General features: G+C 39.6%; 1 protein-coding gene across 1 annotated transcript in view; it reads left to right on the forward strand.

The window, feature by feature from the left end:
- The first annotated feature begins 642 nt into the window (after positions 1-642).
- WDFY1 (WD repeat and FYVE domain containing 1) overlaps positions 643-18753 on the forward strand; it is a 31875-nt gene continuing 13764 nt past the window's right edge. The window contains exons 1-8 of the mRNA XM_072407856.1: positions 643-808; positions 4016-4083; positions 11344-11417; positions 12924-12978; positions 13062-13212; positions 15052-15164; positions 16224-16350; positions 16742-16847. Of these exons, the coding sequence (XP_072263957.1) occupies positions 675-808; positions 4016-4083; positions 11344-11417; positions 12924-12978; positions 13062-13212; positions 15052-15164; positions 16224-16350; positions 16742-16847 (828 nt within the window). The 5' untranslated portion in view covers positions 643-674. The remainder of the gene's footprint in view (positions 809-4015; positions 4084-11343; positions 11418-12923; positions 12979-13061; positions 13213-15051; positions 15165-16223; positions 16351-16741; positions 16848-18753) is intronic.

The raw sequence follows: 18753 nt of genomic DNA on the forward strand, positions 1-18753 counted from the left end.
CACCACTACATATCTCCCATCCTATTGTGTGTGAAATTCCCCCACCTACTAGATTGTAAGCTCTTCGGGACAGGGTCCTCTCCTCCTTTAGCACGGTCTGTATTAGTCTGTCACTTGCAATCCCTATTTAATGTACAGTGCTGCATAAAATGTTGGCGCTATATAAATCCTGTTTATTAATAATATTAATAATAATAATAATAATAATAAAGTATAGGGATGCAACACCCATCTGATGCAAACTTTCAGTTCAGGCCTGTAAGCTCACCATACACATTACATTCTGATCAATCAACCTATATACATGATCTGCCCTACTGGCTTTACTATACAAAGGATTTACAGAACCTTTGTCTGGTATTGTCTCCTCATTACCACTAATAGGTTTCTGGTTCTAGCCATGCAGTTTATCTTTGGACATTGTTCATCTTACATACACCACGATGGTGATAACAAGCAAACCATCAATCCCCAGCTATCACACAAGGAATTATTCATAATGTTTACAACAACTGAGGTAATATACTGTGTATGAGCGCAACACCTATCTGTACCATAGTAACTTTCTTACATTCAGGCTCCACTACACAAGACATTACGGCTTTGGCCGAGGTACTGTGCGCCGCTATCACATGTATTATAGCTACGGTCCCGGACAGATCACATGACTCGTCATGGCGGCTGAGATACACTCCCGGTCTCCGCACGGCCCTGTGCTCCTTACCAAGATACCCGGGCACCGGGAGCAGGTCACCTCCGCCTGCTTTATCCCGCGAGAAGACGGCGTGATCACCGCCAGCGAGGACCGGTAATTATTTAGGGGGTCATACATTATGGTGTACAGTATGACAGCCAGGGGAGCCCAGTTACCACGTGACGTCACGGTCCTCTGGTGAATGACTCAACTATTTCCTGTTAACCCTTTACTGCATTCACTGGCACGCACTGACCTATCCACTGACACATACTGACCTACCAACTGACACCCTGACCTACCCACTGACACCAACTGACACACACTGACCTACCCACTGACACCAACTGACACACACTGACCTACCCACTGACACACTGACCTACCTACTGACACACACTGACCTACCCACTGACACCAACTGAAACACACACACCTACCCTGCCTATAGTAGCACACAATGCTATTCCCTGATAGCCTCTTGCTGCAAGTATTGACACACATTGCCCTTCCTGTCTAGTCCTCTGTATAGTAACACACACTATGCTAGGCTGCCAGCCCTCTATTAAAGTAACATCCACAGCCCTTCCCAATACAGAGTGCACACACTGACCTTCCATGCTAGCCCTCCATTCAATATGATGTAGATAAGGTGATAATGTTACAGCCCTGTGTCAGCTCTGATTCCATGGATACATGTACCGGTCCGGTTCTGATTCCCTGGGACAATTACCAGTCCGGTTCTGATTCCATGGAAACATATACTGGTCCGGCTCTGGTATAGTGGAATCATATATGGGTCCAATCGCGACCTAGAGATTGATAAATCCCATCAATGGATGTGATCCCTTCCCTACTACATGCCATTGCTCTTGTTATCTGTGGTAATACTTCACAATTAGGTAAATAATTACAGCTTATATAAGACTGGTTTCCTGTGTTCCTGTTTATGAAAACAACAAGTAAAGTTTAACCTGGGAAGGTTTTATCCTATTTTTTTGCATTATTGTACACAGATCTGCAGTTTGTGTAAGTCAGCCCCTTAAAGTAGGATTTTAACTGGTTAATTTTCCTTTACCCTTCCTGGCACCCTAGAACTACAGATTGCTATTCCATGTTCACGTGACAGGGTGCACAAAAAGATTTAAAAGAAACTCTACCCACGCACATACCCTTAGAATGTTTTGTCACTTTATAGGAGCACAAACAGCCATAGTTTTTCTGCAGGACTTCTGGAGATTTCCAAAGAAAAGAAATAGAGAATGATCACATGGAGAGGCCAGCAGATTGAAGTGCATGTGGTGGGCTAGGAATGGAATGTCACTCCTGCAATAAAGAACCTGCCTGATTGTAATTTATAAGTTTTTATTTTTTTATGTACGAATGGGAGGATTTTTGTCTGATCGTTAGGTTGTAAAATTTTTGCATCTGAAGTGACAGTTCAACAGCTAAGCCATTCATATTCCAATATATTTGGGGGATCCTAGATCAGATGTGTTGGTAAAATGTAGGGTACAGCAACCATTTGCATGAACAATATTCCCATCCAGAGCTCCCATGTGTCTGGTTGACCACCTCATCACCCTGTTGGAAAGGCCAACATCTTACACATCTGTGGCATGTTAGTGAGTTCCCCTGTAAGTCGGTTAACACAAGGATTGTAATATGTGAAATCTGTCATGTGCACTTTTGTCTATTTTCCTTTGTAAAAGCTGTATAACCAGTTGGTTTCCAAATAAACATGTCACATGTTTTCATAGTAATGTACAGAGTAATTTTTATAGAGACTTTACTGTTCTTACAATGAAAACTACTGAAGAATCTGTTAATTGCTTTCTTTCCCTTTTCTTTGGTAATTTTTTCCATTATTTTATCTACATCCCATGAACATTTTCAAGCTATTTAGCCGGCGGCCACTGATCACAATGTCTGTTCAGTCTTGTCTGCCCCTTTCAAATCTAATTGGTAATATGTAAATAGCTCAGAATAAAGGAGGTGTTGTTCTTATGTGAACAAGGATCTATTATTCACAACATGTGAAGTGAGGAGTCACACTTAACCATTCGCCCCCTCTCACATGATCATCTTTATGGGGTCTCTCTTTGCCTTAGGCATGGTGAATGTTTTGCATGCAGATTTTCTTTGGTTCTTAATACCACATATACTTTCAGTGATAAGATTTGAAGAACTGGTGTTTTCTTTATAGACAAGACTTCAGAATATTCAATCTGAGGCCCTAGCCTCTTTTGCAGGCTGTGTTTACTTCATATGAAATGTCAGTGCAGACATATTAGGCCTGATTATTAAAAGTTCTCCAAGACCAGAGAAGATAGGCTATCCTGGGTGATCCAAGAAAGCTGCAATGGATTAGGTCCAGGACTGAAAACATTTGCCAACAAAAAGCAAATGTGAATTAGGAAAACCCCACCAGGTTTGCTGGGTCACCCACGTTCTTCCGTGATAATCTGTCTTCTCTAGTCTTGGGAGAGCTTTAAATTGGCTCCATTATGACCGGTGGTCTCTAGTCAAATATTCTCCTACGTAATCTATAACGCTCCTTGCAGCGTTTAAAAAATTAAAACGTGGATTTAACGTGTGAAAACTGTGGGTAAAAACTTCAATTGATTTTACACGCGGCACATACTTTATCCAGCGTTTGAAAGGCAAGCTTTAAAACACTAATAAATTTGCATAAAAAACGCAGTAGCAACGTTTACATGTGTTTTTAAAAACTTCCATGTAGACCCAGTCAATGCGTAAAGCCAAACTTTTATTGGTTAGACTGGTGAAGGTTCTGGTTGTGTCTCTGTTGGTGATATTTACTTTCCTATTTGTCCAAAAATCCAAAATAAGAGTTGCCCCTAGAATAGAAATGGGAAGAAATCTACCAATTGGAACACTTCTTCATCTAAAAACACTTCATTTAAATAAACTTCCTGTTGTTTCTTCCATTGGGAAGAATAACTTTCACTTCTTGACCCTAAGGGAAATTTAACAAAGGGTTTTGACATAACTTGCTCTATCCAATGTTATTTGGCTTTGGATACACTTTGAGAACTACAAAAGTAAAATTGCTGAACCAGAGTTTTTAGCTCTAGTTTAGTCACATGATCTTTGTAGAAGAGAGTTTGCCAAAATGAATTCTAAACCTGTTTTTTATTAGATATATGGAATTTAGCCTTTGGATAAGATCCATAGGACTGATATTGTAAAGGGGAACAGTAATTTTATAGAGAAATAACTACTAACTACTCCATACTTCTACTATCATTGTGTTGTTTTGTTTTACTACAACAATCTTGTATTTGTTTTTGTCTTTAGGACACTGCGAGTATGGCTGAAGAGAGACAGTGGGCAATATTGGCCAAGTATCTACCACACCATGTCATGTGAGTTAGTTTTACCCTGCCCCATTGCCTGCAACTGATCACATTCAGAGTTGTAAGACAAAACAGTTTTGTGATTATTTGCTGCCTGTAACCCACATGGTCCTAATCATGCATGGAAAGATAACCAAAATCGAGAAAATACATATTATCATTTGTGATCCAAGAAAAGTTTATTGTTACAGGAAAAACACATAAACAAGTGATACAGAACAGGGATTCTGACATTTCCTCATGGAAATCTTCTCCACATGTTTCAATAGCAGTAATTGATTCCCACCAGGGAATGTATGAGGGAATGTCAGATTCCCTGTTTTATAAATAGAGCCTATAGTGTGGTAACTAAGAAAATGATTTCTCTTTAGACAGGTAAACTGTTTCAAAAATGATTTACTTACAAAATGAGTTTAATAGTTTAAAAACTGCTTCTCCAGTTTTAATGTATTGCCACCCAAAAGTGCAGGGATCTATTAATTTTATACCCTATAACTTCACAGACAGATAGTATATAGACATAACTCAATAAATGTTATAAACAAAACTCATGAGAATATTTAGAGAAACTATTTACTGCTTTCATCATACATGTATCATACAAGTATGTCATGAAAATTGAAAGTTTTTTTTCAAATATTTTATTAACACGATGATGGGGAGGAGGGACCAGGGAAAGCAAAATAAAGTTATATTATAATTAAAGCAGAACATAAATTCGTATGGCAATGTTTTTGTTAAGAATAATGTTTCAACTACAGGGTCTGATTAAGAAAATACTACAGATCCAAGTTCTGGTGTTTTTACTCTTTAGAAGTTTGCAGTACCATCAATCCGTAACTTTAGTGCTGCATTCACAGTGTATAAGCCTTGTAAATGAGCTTGAATGACATGATTGATTCTCTTTATTCCCGATTTTCCCCCTTCCATTGTTGAATTTTCCAATATACTGCATTTTTATGACGCTGAGTGTAATACATTTCTCATGAATCCCTGCACTTTCTTGCATGAATGTCAGTGTGAGTAAGCCCTTACCATATTGGTATAATAAGCAGTCAAACAGGTAAGGTCTTTGCTTAGACCTTTTAACAGAAAGTGCTGGACTGCTGGCACATCACTCAAGTCAAACTGGTAAAGGCCAATCACTTTCCTACAGTCAGAGCATAGTCTGACCTTCTAATACCTTTAATCTATCTGTTGTGTTGCTCAGAACCCTGGTAAATCTACTAGTGAAACACTTCCTCTCCTAGGGTGACATGGCTGACTTGCCCTTCTGTATGAGGAAAACAGACATAGGTCATAAGATGAAAGGGAGAGGTTCTATATTCATTGGTGATTGCTAGGAACAATAGAACTGATGAAAATGCAGCACAAAATGACTAACAGAATTTCTTAGCTTAAACTCACTACATGATCTCTTTAGTCTGGCATCCGACTCTCACACTCAGCAGAAATGAGGGGGGCCCGCGGGCCAATTGCGGCCCGTGTTTAGATTTCCACCGGCCCACAGCCTCTGTCATCACAGGGAATCCCCTACGTCATTATAGTGGGCATGTGCTGTGCAGGACCCAGTCTGATTCCAAGAACCCGCACTCACACGGACTCCGTGCACAGGGAATCCCTTATGTCACCCTGGTGGGCGTGTGCTGTGTGGCACCCACACGGACCACGCCCACTCTGAATCATCTCCTCTTCTTTAAAATAATCAAGGAGCTACTATTTTCTCAGCTTCCAGGAAGTTTCCTGGACATCACAGTAACTCTTGACAATGGTCAGGCCTGACACTAATGAATGGGTGTAGCAGGTTCAGATCTCTCTCTCTTAAGACGTGTTAACAGGTTCTTTTACAGACAGCCATAATTTAGGTTTATTTATATGCCATTTCCATTACAAGAGTTTATTCTTTATCTATATACCGTATTTTTCGGACCATTAGACGCTCCGGACTATAAGACGCACCAGGTTTTCCGCACGGGAAAACAAGAAAAAAAAAATTCATTTGATTTCCCCTGAGATCCAGCGTGCGGCACTTGTGCCCGCCCATGAAGGCGGCGCCGATCGGCATTCATGAAATCAATCGGCGCCGCCTTCGTGGGCGGGCACAAGTTCCGCATGCTGGAACACAGAGGAGGAACACAGACATTGGCTGCTATCTGCCTCTGTCTGTGTTCCTCCTCTGTGTTTCCCTGTCTTCCAGCGTGTGACACTTGTGCCCGCCCACAAAGGCGGCGCCGATTGATTTCATGAATGCCGATCGGCGCCGCCTTCATGGGCGGGCACAAGTGCCACACGCTGGAAGACAGGGAAACACAGAGGAGGAACACAGACAGAGGCAGATAGGAGCCTCCTACAGAGGAGGAACACAGACATTGGCTGCTATCTGCCTCTGTCTGTGTTCCTCCTCTGTGTTTCCCTGTCTTCCAGCGTGTGACACTTGTGCCCGCCCACAAAGGCGGCGCCGATTGATTTAATGAATGCCGATCGGCGCCGCCTTCATGGGCGGGCACAAGTGCCACACGCTGGAAGACAGGGAAACACAGAGGAGGAACACAGACAGAGGCAGATAGGAGCCTCCTACAGAGGAGGAACACAGACATTGGCTGCTATCTGCCTCTGTCTGTGTTCCTCCTCTGTGTTTCCCTGAGACCCAGCGTGCGGCACTTGTGCCCGCCCATGAAGGCGGCGCCGATCGGCATTCATCAAACCAATCGGCGCCGCCTTCGTGGGCGGGCACAAGTGCCGCACGCTGGGACACAGGAAGAGGACACTGGCTGCGGGGACCGGCGGGGATACAGGTAAGTAAAAAAAATATGCATTCGGACCATAAGACGCACCCTGATTTTCCCCCCACTTTAGGGGGAAAAAAAGTGCGTCTTATGGTCCGAAAAATACGGTATATAAAATTGGATGTATGCATGTACAGTTAGGTCCATAAATATTTGGACAGAGGCAATTCTTTTCTAATTTTAGTTCTGTTCATTACAACAATTAATTTTAAATGAAACAACTCAGATGCAGTTGAACTGCAGACTTTCAGGTTTAATTCAGCGGGTTGAACAAAAGGATTGCATAAAAATGTGAGAACTAAAACCTCTCTACATTTCCCAATCACTTCATTTCAGAGGCTCAAACGTAATTGGACAAATTAAAAAGCTGAAAATGAAATGTTCATTTCTAATACTTGGTTGAAAACCCTTTGCTGGTAATGACAGCCTGTAGTCTTGAACTCATGGACATCACCAGATGCTGGGTTTCCTCCTTTTTAATGCTCTGCCAGGTCTTTACTGCATTGCTGCTTTCAGTTGCTGTTTGTTTGTGGGCCTTTCTGTCCGAAGCTTATTCTTCAACACACAAAAATTGCTAGCTCAATTGGGTTCAGATCTGGTGACTGACTTGGCCATTCAAGAATATTCCACTTCTCTGCTTTAATAAACTCCTGGGTTGCTTTGGCTGTATGTTTTGGGTCATTGTCCATCTGTATTATGAAACGCCTTCCAATCAATGTGACTGCATTTAGCTGGATTTGAGCAGACAGTATGTCTCTGAACACCTCAGAATTCATTCGGCTGCTTCTGTCCTGTCACATCATGGATAAACACTAGTGTCCCAGTGCCACTGGCAGCCATGCACGCCCAAGCCATCACACTGCCTCCGCCATGTTTTACAGATGATGTGGAGTGCTTTGGATCATGAGCTGTTCCAAGCCTTCTCCATTCTTTTTTCTTGCCATCATTCTGGTAAAAGTTGATCTTGGTTTCATCTGTCCAAAGAATGTTTTTCCAAAACTGTGGTGGCTGTTTTAGATGTTTTTTTTTTTTTTTAGCCTTTCTATTCTTGAGGCTTATGTGAGTGGCTTGCACCTTGCAGTGCACCCTCTGTATTTACTTTCTTCAACATACAAGCCCCCCCCCCCAAATCCACTCTAGGCCTTTTATCTGCTTAATTGATAATGACATAACGAAGGAATTGCCCACACCAGCCTTTGAGACAATTGTCCAATTATTTTTGAGTCCCTGAAATGAAGTGATTGTGTTTGTGTGTTCCTCACATTTTTGTGCAATCTTTTTGTCAACCCACTGAATTAAAGCTGAAAGTCTGCAGTTCAACTGCATCTTTCGTTTCAATTATTTATGGATAGAACTGTATGTATGTATGTGTGTGTGTGTGTGTATGTTTGAGTGATGGTGGAAAACGCATGGAGACTTTTCAACCAAACTTGCTATACATATGACTGGAACTCATGTGAGTGCACCTCTGATCCTTGTACAGCGCTGTGGTATATGTCAGAGGTATATTTGTATCTATGTACATATGTATGTATTGCTCAGCACAGTGTGCCTTTTGCTCATATTTTTACATACTTTTTTTTGGACTATAATATAAGATTGCAATAAATAAATACCCGGGCAATGCCAGGTAATCAGCTAGTATCATATAAATCAGGCGCTCCGTATACAGTGCCACGGGGACAGCAACTGTGGTTACAATCAAGGCTTTACAAAGCAGAGGGAATAATAGAAGTTTAGGAAGTTAGGTGCAAAAGAAGGGTTAGGTGGGTTTGAGGTTCAAGGTACAGCGGGAAATGTGATGGACATGATAACGGCAGGGGCAGTAATAGTGGCTTAGGGTGTAAGTCTAGAGCAATGAGGATAAGGTAATAATAATAATAATTATTATTATTATTATTAACAGTATTTATATAGCACTCTAGTGCTAGCAAATATAAATATTATGCAGAGCTGTACATTAAATAGGGGTTGCAAATGACCGACACAGACAGTGACACAGGAAGAGGAGAGGACCCTGCTACAACTCATTCCCTTCCATGGCCTACAATACCATTCGTATGCAGATGACACACAAATGTACCTGTCCACCTCTAAATTGTCTTTCTTGGTTCTGAATAAAATTTTATGCTGCCTGTCAGCTAAATTCTTGTGGATGGCTGACAAATATCTGAAACTCAGCTTCCTCCCTCGCTTTCTAAAGCTCCCTATGACCTCTCCCATTTGGTCCTTTTTGGTCCATTGTATTTACCATTAAAAACATTTGGTTATATCTTGGAGAGAAATATTCCCTTAAAACTTGCCTTGATTTCTGGTAAATATTCTGTATAAAATGTGCTATACTCGGTATAATTGTATAACCAGCAAATTGTCAACACTAGTAGTCACAGTAGTCTGTTCCTAAGCAAATTTTGCACCCCGTTTTTGTGTTTGTCTGTTTGTAACCCCTTTGGGAATTTATCAATGCAGTTGAGACAGATTTTCTGTCTAAGCAGAAACATAGTTAAGAAGTGGTCATTCTGTTACAGACTGAGCTTCTATAGAGCAGCTAAGAAAGGGTTTCCTGACTTTTCTGAACATTGTACTATTCTTCTGCCCCTGAAATTTCCCCTGAAAAATCACCTTGTATGACCACTTTCATGTCATGCATGTCACAGTATACATAGAAGCAGTTCCAAGACCACAGTAGAACTTTAAGGGCTGGCAACCCACAAAACTTAGTGTTTTGTAGCATTTCCATTTCTGTTTACATAACCTGTATCCTGAGTTAGAATGCTTTTGTGATTCTTTCCTAGGATGGCCAGTGTTAATGTGCTGGCTCTCATACAGCGTCCCATTACTCATATCATTTCCTGTTAATCCCAACCCACATCATAAAAAGATATATAAACACTGCATGTAAATGCAAAACGTGTTTACAAAGTATTGCCAAGCAATATTGCCTGTCCAGACCTAAACCTGTTGCAAACCCTGTCAGTTACCTAGCATTATCTATCTGCTTGACAACATCAGCAACGTTCCACAACTTGGGCGGCTGCTTTTCTGCTAGCTTCATGCTAGTAATTTATTTCTGCTGTCCTACCAGTCTTTTCCCTGTGACAGTTACACCTCAACATTTCTAGACTCCCTACAAATATATTTTGCTGTCCTTTGTACTGGCCTACCAGTTTTTTCTTTTTTTCTCATTTCTTTATGAGCAACGGTCTCCTGGCTGTTCTTTATACCGGCCTACCAGTTTATTTTCTCTTTCTTTTCTTTCTGAGCAAAGGTCTCTTTGCTGTTCTTTATACTGACCTACCAGTTTCTTTCCTTTTCTCATTTTCTTTTTTTACTTTTCTTTATGAGCAAAGGTCCCTCCATTGTTCTTAATACTGACCTACCATTTTCTTTTCTCTTTTCTTTTCTTTTTCTTTTTCTTTACTATTCTTTTCTTTCTGAGCAAAGGTCTCTTCTCTGTTCTTATTACTGTCCTACCAGTTTCTTTTCTTTTATTATTTTCTTTATTCTTTCTTTACTTTTCTTTCTTCTTTGCTGTTCTTTATACCGACCAGCATAAAACTACCAGTTTCTATTTTCATCCTTTTCTTCCGCCAGTTCTGAGTTTTGTAGGTGCAGACACAAATTCCAAGTTAGTGCTCTCTAGCAGATAGGCCAACCAGATTTTCTGACTGTAGCATAGCTGCAGTGTTACCACCAAATATAAATGGATTTTATTTGTTGTCTGGATCACTTAATATTATGTCAGATGTAGTGATCTCTCTGCTTGTGTTTGGATAGACACGGACTGTAGAAAAAACTAAATAAAGATTGTCTCTTTGTAATGTTCTGGAAACTTTGAATGTGTAGTCAACTAACAATAACAAGCAGCAAACTATATCTGGATTGTTCCTTGGCTTTATGCCTGCAAGCTCTGAAGGAAGTCAGTGTTGCTGTGGAGTCAGAAAATATATGTTTTAAAGTATTTAGACTTTACAAATGCCTTGACTGCAATAAATTAGGGCAATAATGAAGTTCCCCATGCATAATCACATACATATTATCATGTTGTAAACCTGGGCGATCCAGCAAAATTACAATAAAATCATTTGTAAATATTTGGAATGTTTTTCAATCTTTTACTAGACATATTCTGGGTATTCTGGATCTCCCTGGTTCACCCTTGATAATCTATCTTCTCCAGTCTTGGTGAGCTTTAATTATTCAGGCCCAATGTGTAGTTTGTAAACGTTTGTACAGTGTTATATATACAATCATATCAAAGTATGTAAATATTTATATGTGCAGGAGGAATGTGAATGTACCTTATTCTTGTTGAACTAATTTTGTGTTTTATACCAAATCAATCTGTTGCTGAAACATTTTTGAATTTCATCTTATTCTAACTTGTACAGCAGAAATATAAAAAGAGCTGATTTAAGTGTGAAGATTATAGAACATTGCTCAGGTTGTGTTTATAACATTTCTTTGGCTGTCTTCCTTTTAGCGGCATGTTCTGCACTGCGATACCACCATGACAGCAGGAAGGTTTTTGTGGGGCAGGATAGTGGCGCCATTGTGGTGAGTCAGTCCATTGTTAACTTGTTGGTACAAATTGGAATTGGATTTCATCATAAAAGCCTTTACTTGATTGATCACTGTGGGTAGTAACTCCAATGTTTAAAAAATGACAATAATCAAATGTTTTTAATGTTGCTTTGGTTATTCTTTATTTTAGTGGTCGGTGCTAGAACTGTTGTTCTTAAAGCCGGATGTGCAGTTACCAAATTCTAAGAAAAATATATTTTAATATGCTCACGTTTGTATGTGACTTTAGGCACAAACACAATGTTAAACTACTCCAAATGTTAATGTTTTACAGCAAGCATGTGTACCTTGTTATAGCTCTTACCTTTGCAGCCCTGTAGCAAAGATCCAGCATGGTATCTCTTGCTTTCTTCTCTCACTCCTGTATTTTTAGAATACCTTTATTAGGGAATCCTTAAATTTACTGAGGGAAATTACACTTACATGATTAATCATGGCAGTTTGTGTTGAATGCTACCTACACAAATGTTGTGGCATGGCAGTAGTGGTCTCTCTCCCAAGAGTTGGGGGTAGTTGCAGTGAATTGCATGCATAGGAGTTTCTTATATTAGTTTAATTTAGATTCCAAGAATACTTATTTATACCTCTGTTCAAATTCTCTTTTAAATTTGTAAGAAAAAGAGAAAACTTTATCCTACTTTTTTTTACTGAGGATCAAAAAATTCTTGCACCATGTCTTCATAAGGGACATTACCAGGTGGAACTATGTCCAATCATTGCATGATAAAACAACCGGCACTGCTTTCCTTCTCTGCACGGGATTTAGTAATTACCTATTAGGCTGTGACCTGTTTTGTCTGATATCTACCTCTGTTATCATGCTGATGAGTAAAGAAACGTTAAAGTAGAAGTCTGGCATGTAGGATTTATGTGATTTAGGTCTTGTTACTGTCTTTTTCTTCCTATTCATCTCATGTATGCTTTATATTTTTGCAAATGGCAATTTATAGAAAGATTGTACAGTGTTTCCTGAAGACACAGTGACTATTTTACACACTGAAAGGGCATTAGTATTAGTAATATACTAAAGAATGTTTCTAAATTCATGCTTACTTTGACAGCATTCAACACTTCTGGGTATGTTGCGGACCCTTTAGCATGTCTTTTCACAGCTGCCCTAATGTGATCTCTGAAAGCAACAAGTCTGTTGGCACAATATACATTGAAGCAGTGAGTAATTCTATTAGCCATGGTCATTCATTTAAACAACTACTCAATCTCCTATCCTTTGTTTATCTGGTCCAGAAAATTAAAGCATCACTCTACTAATTAAAGTTACATATAGTTGCATAGTAAGGAAGGTTGAAAAAAGACATAAATTCATTAGGGAAATAAACATATCCCAGATATAAAACCCTATGGACAAAGTTGTAACCTTGTTTTGTTCAGTCCACTTGTATGCCAGTGTATGCATTCTGTTTATTTATTTTTTTTACATATCTTGCTAACTTTTTTAAATAATTTCTTTTTGCACTGTAGGAATTTTTGATCTCTGATGACTTCAACAAAATGAACTTTGTAAAAACATACCCAGGTAAGTAATGTAGTATTCTTCTTTCACTCACCCAGTTTGGCAGCTGGTATCATAAATTAATCATTTCTTTTTACTCTGTGCAGCTCATCAGAACCGAGTGACAGAGATCATTTACTCTCCTGGACCTGAATGGGTGATCAGCACTGGGCAGGATAAGTTCATTACATGGATGTGTACTCAGAGTGGCTCCTTGGCAGGCAGATATGCATTCTCTGCTTGGGCGTCCTGCCTCCAGTATCCTTAAAAGCCTTTTGTGATTTGAATCATTTTCTTTACTAGAGTCCACACTTAAGTTCTATCCAGTGCATTTGCATACATTTTATACATGTAAAATGTATCTAAATTTTCTCCTTCAGGAAGATGCTACTCAGACTGCAGCATAGGCACAGGCATTCAAGGGATGTTTTCTTTCTTTAATGAAGTAATGCAGCAAGATACTTTTTCTCTGTATGAAAGGTATTATTTTTATTTTTATCATGGATTTTTATAGCATGACATATTACGTGGCACTTCAGAGTCCAAGGTAAAACAGTAAGTTGCCATTGACCTTTTGCTTTCTAATTTGAGCAGAAAAACAAGTGCTCAGAGAGTACTGCTCTGTTTAATTTGATTAAACCAGGGAAATGTAATATAAGCCATTACAAGTATAATGATGAAGACTCCACAGCTAATCCGCAATGTACAAAATCATCTATTTCTGTATCAAGCACCTTCTTCTAAATCCTCATCTTGCTGCTCTTGTAAAAAAAAACATTAGATCAACTTAAAGGTCATCTAAAATTGTTATGGCTGTGTCATATCGGGGAGATGTGCCTTTGTGTGTTTGTTTTGTGTAGAGGAGGAAAGGGATCAACTCCCATATCAGGTTTTTTGCTGCCTGTGTCTTGCTGGGAAGATTTAACTTTATTTTCTGTCATAACGTCTTTACAGGAATTGAGAGGAAATCCCTCCAAAGTGTTTTCATCTCAGAAAGTTGTCATAGGAGCAGTTGTGATTTTTTTTTCCTTCAGCTGCTGCTGTAGGTGAAAATTAAAAATGTCTGGATTTCCCCCCACTTTCTGCTTTTATAACCATGGTCACCCAAAATAAGAAAGGTGGGGTGGCATCCTTTCAGCTGGGACACAGCAGTAAAACTTGACAATGGGTCTAACCCACCCCTACACAAAAAAAACATTGTCTTTGCACGTACCCCACAAATGAGGAGAAGGAATTCCCACGAAAGTAAGGAAATTCCCCTCTTGGAGAGGTTATCTTGGAACAATGTTCCCCATTGCAAAAACACAACCAGCAATAAAACCAGTGCCACTAAACACCCCTAAATCTTAATGAATTGTAGTTTCCCAATATTGGTATCAAGTCTTCTGAGAATTGTAAGGACTGTCTGGGAGAAGAGGCAGTGCAATTGAAGGCTGGTTTGCATGTCCTGTGATTGCTAGGTCAGGCTCAAACATTACTAACGTGAATGGACAGTGCTATTCAACAGTTTATTCTGTCCTTGTCAAATGATAGGGCTGTTTTAACACCTGCCATTTATAATATTTTTTCTTGCAATGACTCCAAAGTTACACAAAAGCCTTCTATTGCCTTGTCTGTTCTAAACAACTGCAATTTTCTTTTTTGTAGGTTTGCTCTATGCTGTTTTATCCAATGTTAATGTTCTGTTTGAAAAATTCCTCCTGTGGATAAACACCATTAACTATGCAGGAACCCTAATCTATGTGTCTGCAATCTCCTCTAGACAATTCAGAAAATATAAAAAATTAGGATTTAAAATGATTTTATGGTTTCTCTCAAATTTATACCTGGACATGAGACATTTGCTTCTTGGTAATAAGAAGTAATTTCTCTGGCCTCTCTATTTATTCATACATTTTGACGATGTTCTGTGAACATGTAACATTTAGCTCTAGCTCTATTTTTGGGTTAAAATGTGTCCGTTTCATTGATGCAAATTAACCAAAGACTAGAGCAGTCCCCATGACAACTTGCAGTTTATTAGGAGGTTGGTATTATACCTTGTCCTCTCTGATCTCTGTAATAAGCCAGCTGATCCTTAACAAAAGTCTTGTACAGATATGATGAAGAAACCAGATATGCCTTTGTTGGGGATTTTTCTGGGCTGATTACGCTGCTAAAGCTGGAGAAGGACAGTTGTTCTGTGATATCGACACTTAAAGGTCATGAAGGTAATCATTCCAAGTACCTTTTCCTTTTAAGTCTTTGTACACACGTGCAATGGTTTTCGTCCAATAATTGACTCAGGGCTGATATTGAATGAGAATCTTGCATGTGTACAGCACTCATCGCCCATCGTCCGAATGAGCGTCCTGGCAGATCCACGGACGATAGACGTGGAATGATCGTAATGCAAGTGAAGGGGAGAGAGCACAGCGTGGTGCCACTCCCTTGTTTCCCACCTTCCTTCTCCATAGAGCAGAATGGTGCTGTATGTACAGCACTCGTTTATGTATCGTTTGTCGTTGGAAAGAATCGTGAAAGATCCTTTCCAATAACAAATGCACGTGTGCACGTAGCCTAAGGCTTTTACCCTGGGGAGGTGGTGCTGACCAGTTTAAAAAAAAAACCTGTATTGAAAAATGACTGTGCTAATATAAATTCTTAAATGTTAAACTGATCTTTAATTTATGAAGGAAGAATGCCAGTTTCCAATGACAAAAATTCAGCATCTTGCATTAGAATAAAGTGTGACTGTATTCTTTTACCATAAAGCATAATGTAAATATTCCTGGCCAGGGTGGTGGTGGATGCATAGTAATAGAAGCAGCTGAAATGCTATTTTAGTGAAAATTACTGTTACAAGCTTCTTTCAGTGCCAGTTACATGTCTGAAGGACTTCCAAACAGGCACTGTTGCTAAAAATGCTAAATTACTGGCAAGACAATTGTGCCTGGTGTGTCATTTATAAATTGGCCATATACGGGGGTATCTGATCATGTATTTTTACAATTTAGTGTCTGTTAGGAAAACCTTCAGTTTCTTAACTGTTTCAGTACCAGTGTTACAAGATCTCATAGAATCTCTACATTGGCAGGTAATTTCTAAATGAAAAATTCAAGTGCACCGGCTGTCACTTCCCCTCCACTCTTCTTTAAAAACATATTGCAATATTTCCTATCTTGTTGATATATATTGTCTGTATAACTGTAAATTACTTATTTACTTTATGTATATGTTTTGCTTTTTGAGTAGATGACCATGATACAAGTGTGTTGTGTTCCTTTTAGGTAGCGTGGCTTGTCTGTGCTGGGACCCTGTGCAACGGTTTCTTTTCTCAGGGTCATCAGATCACAGTATTATATTGTGGGACATTGGAGGGAGACAAGGTCGAACACTAATTCTCCAAGGACACCAGTAAGGATCATTCATTGTCAGGTTAAGTCCACTGTTTAGTTTGTGATGCTGTTTTATTTAGTTTTTGCTGTCACATGCCTGATCTGCATGAAGAGGATCCTGGCACAGAGCCACAACCACACTTTAATGTAATGAAATGATATGGAGTGACGTACTTGAGTCACTGGTTACATATGTCATGTAAGCCTGGATTACTGAACAGGGCACAAATTGAGTGCATGTGGCCAGCAACAGGATCCAAGTCATTATCTGTGGAAAGATTTACTGTTTGATGGATTGAAAGGCGTGACATCACTTGTCATTAGACATAAGTGGGAATTTGCCTTGGTGTAATTGTTGTGATGCTAATTAAGTGAATGAAAACTGCAAAATTACTTTCTTCTTTACCCAGTGACAAGGTACAAGGACTTTGCTACTTGCAGCTCACACGCCAGCTGGTATCTTGTTCTGTTGATGGAGGAATCTGTGTATGGAACATGGATATTGATAGGGAAGAGGTACGTCTTGCAGGTTTGCTTTTTTGTGATTTAAACATAAAATAAACTCATAATTGCTCATTTAGGTAAAAAGTGAAAGTTGCAGTTGGCTGATGATAGGTCCTTTTATCACAACCTTTTGCAGTGTCCCAGCTAAATGTAATCCGCAATTGCACAGCAAAGAGTTCTCAACTTTGTTACTAATGAAAGAGGTCATTTTGAAAGCTTCAATTCCCAGGCCAAATTTTGCACCATACATATGTCTAAAGTAAAATGATTTTAATATTGCTACATAAACTGGGCTTTAAGATTTAGGGCTCTGTCTAAAAGTTTTTAACTCCTGTTTGCTTTAGTACATTTCATGTTTGCCCTTTTGCTATTAATTAGGACAGCTCAGTATGTGAATAAAATCGCATATCACAATCAATTTCCTTCCACATTCCAGTGTTTTTGGAATGTGGAAGGAAACCCACAAAACATTGTTAGAACTTTCAAACTCCATGCAGATAGCGGCCTGACCAAGATTCGAACCTGGAACCAAGCGCTGCAACGGCCCAAAGTGCCTACCTCTGAGCCACTGTGCTGCAGGACCCCAAAATGTAGGTTTTTGTCGATGGGTGAAAAAATGCAGCGCTTGACAAGGATTGTTATTGTTTTAGGTAGTAGGATTAAAGTGTCTGGCTCTTTTGGCTCCATAAAGGTCTGCTTTCTGTATGGTCTGCAGTGGTGGCAGACCTGGTCATACAGTTAGGTCCATAAACATTTGGACAGAGACAACTTTTTCCTAATTTTGGTTCTGTACATTACCACAATTTTATTTTAAATGAAACAACTCAAATGCAGTTGAACTGCAGACTTTCAGCTTTAATTCAGTGGGTTGAACAAAAAGATTGCATAAAATTGTGAGGAACTAAAGCCTTTTTTTGAACACAATCACTTCATTTTAGGGGCTCCAAAATAAATGGACAAATTAAAAAGCTGAAAACAAAATGTTCATTTCTAATACTTGGTTGAAAATCCTTTGCTGGCAATGACAGCCTGTAGTCTTGAACTCATGGACATCACCAGATGCTGGGTTTCCTTCTTTTTAATGCTCTTCCAGGCCTTTACTGCAGTGGCTTTTAGTTGCTGTTTGTTTGTGGGCCTTTCTGTCCGAAGTTTAGTCTTCAACAAGTGAAATGCATGCTCAGTTGGGTTCAGATCAGGTGACTGACTTTGGCCATTCAAGAATTTTCCACTTCTTTGCTTTATAAACTCCTGGGTTGCTTTGGCTTTATGTTTTGGGTCATTGTCCATCTGTGTTATGAAACGCCTCCCAAGTGACTGCATTTAGCTGGATTTGAGCAGACAGTATGTCTCTGAACACCTCAGATTTCATTCGGCTGCTTCTGTCCTGTGTCACATCATGGATAAACACTAGTGTCCCAGTGCCACTGGCAGCCATGCACGCCCAAGCCATCACACTGCCTCCGCCATGTTTTACAGATGATGTGGAGTGCTTTGTATCATGAGCTGTTCCACGCCTTCTCCATACTTTTTTCTTGCTATCATTCTGGTAAAAGTTGATCTTGGTTTCATTCGCCCAAAGAATGTTTTTCCAGAACTGTGCTGGCTTTTTTAGCTGTTTTTTGAGCAGTCCAAGCCCAATCTAGCCTTTCTATTCTTAAGGCTTATGAGTGTCTTGCACCTTGCATTGCACCCTCTGTATTTACTTTCATGTAGACTTCTCTTTATGGTAGACTTGGATATGGTTATGCCTACTTCCTGGATAGTGTTGTTCACTTGGTTGGCTGTTGTGAAGGGGTTTCTCTTCACCATGGAAATGATTCTGCGATCATCCACCAATGTTGTCTTCCGTGGACGTCCAGGTCTTTTGGCGTTGCTGGGTTCACCAGTGCTTTGTTTCTTTCTCATGATGTACCAAACT

Source organism: Pyxicephalus adspersus, chromosome 4 (genome assembly GCF_032062135.1).
Source record: "Pyxicephalus adspersus chromosome 4, UCB_Pads_2.0, whole genome shotgun sequence".
In the NCBI taxonomy this organism is placed as follows: domain Eukaryota; kingdom Metazoa; phylum Chordata; class Amphibia; order Anura; family Pyxicephalidae; genus Pyxicephalus; species Pyxicephalus adspersus.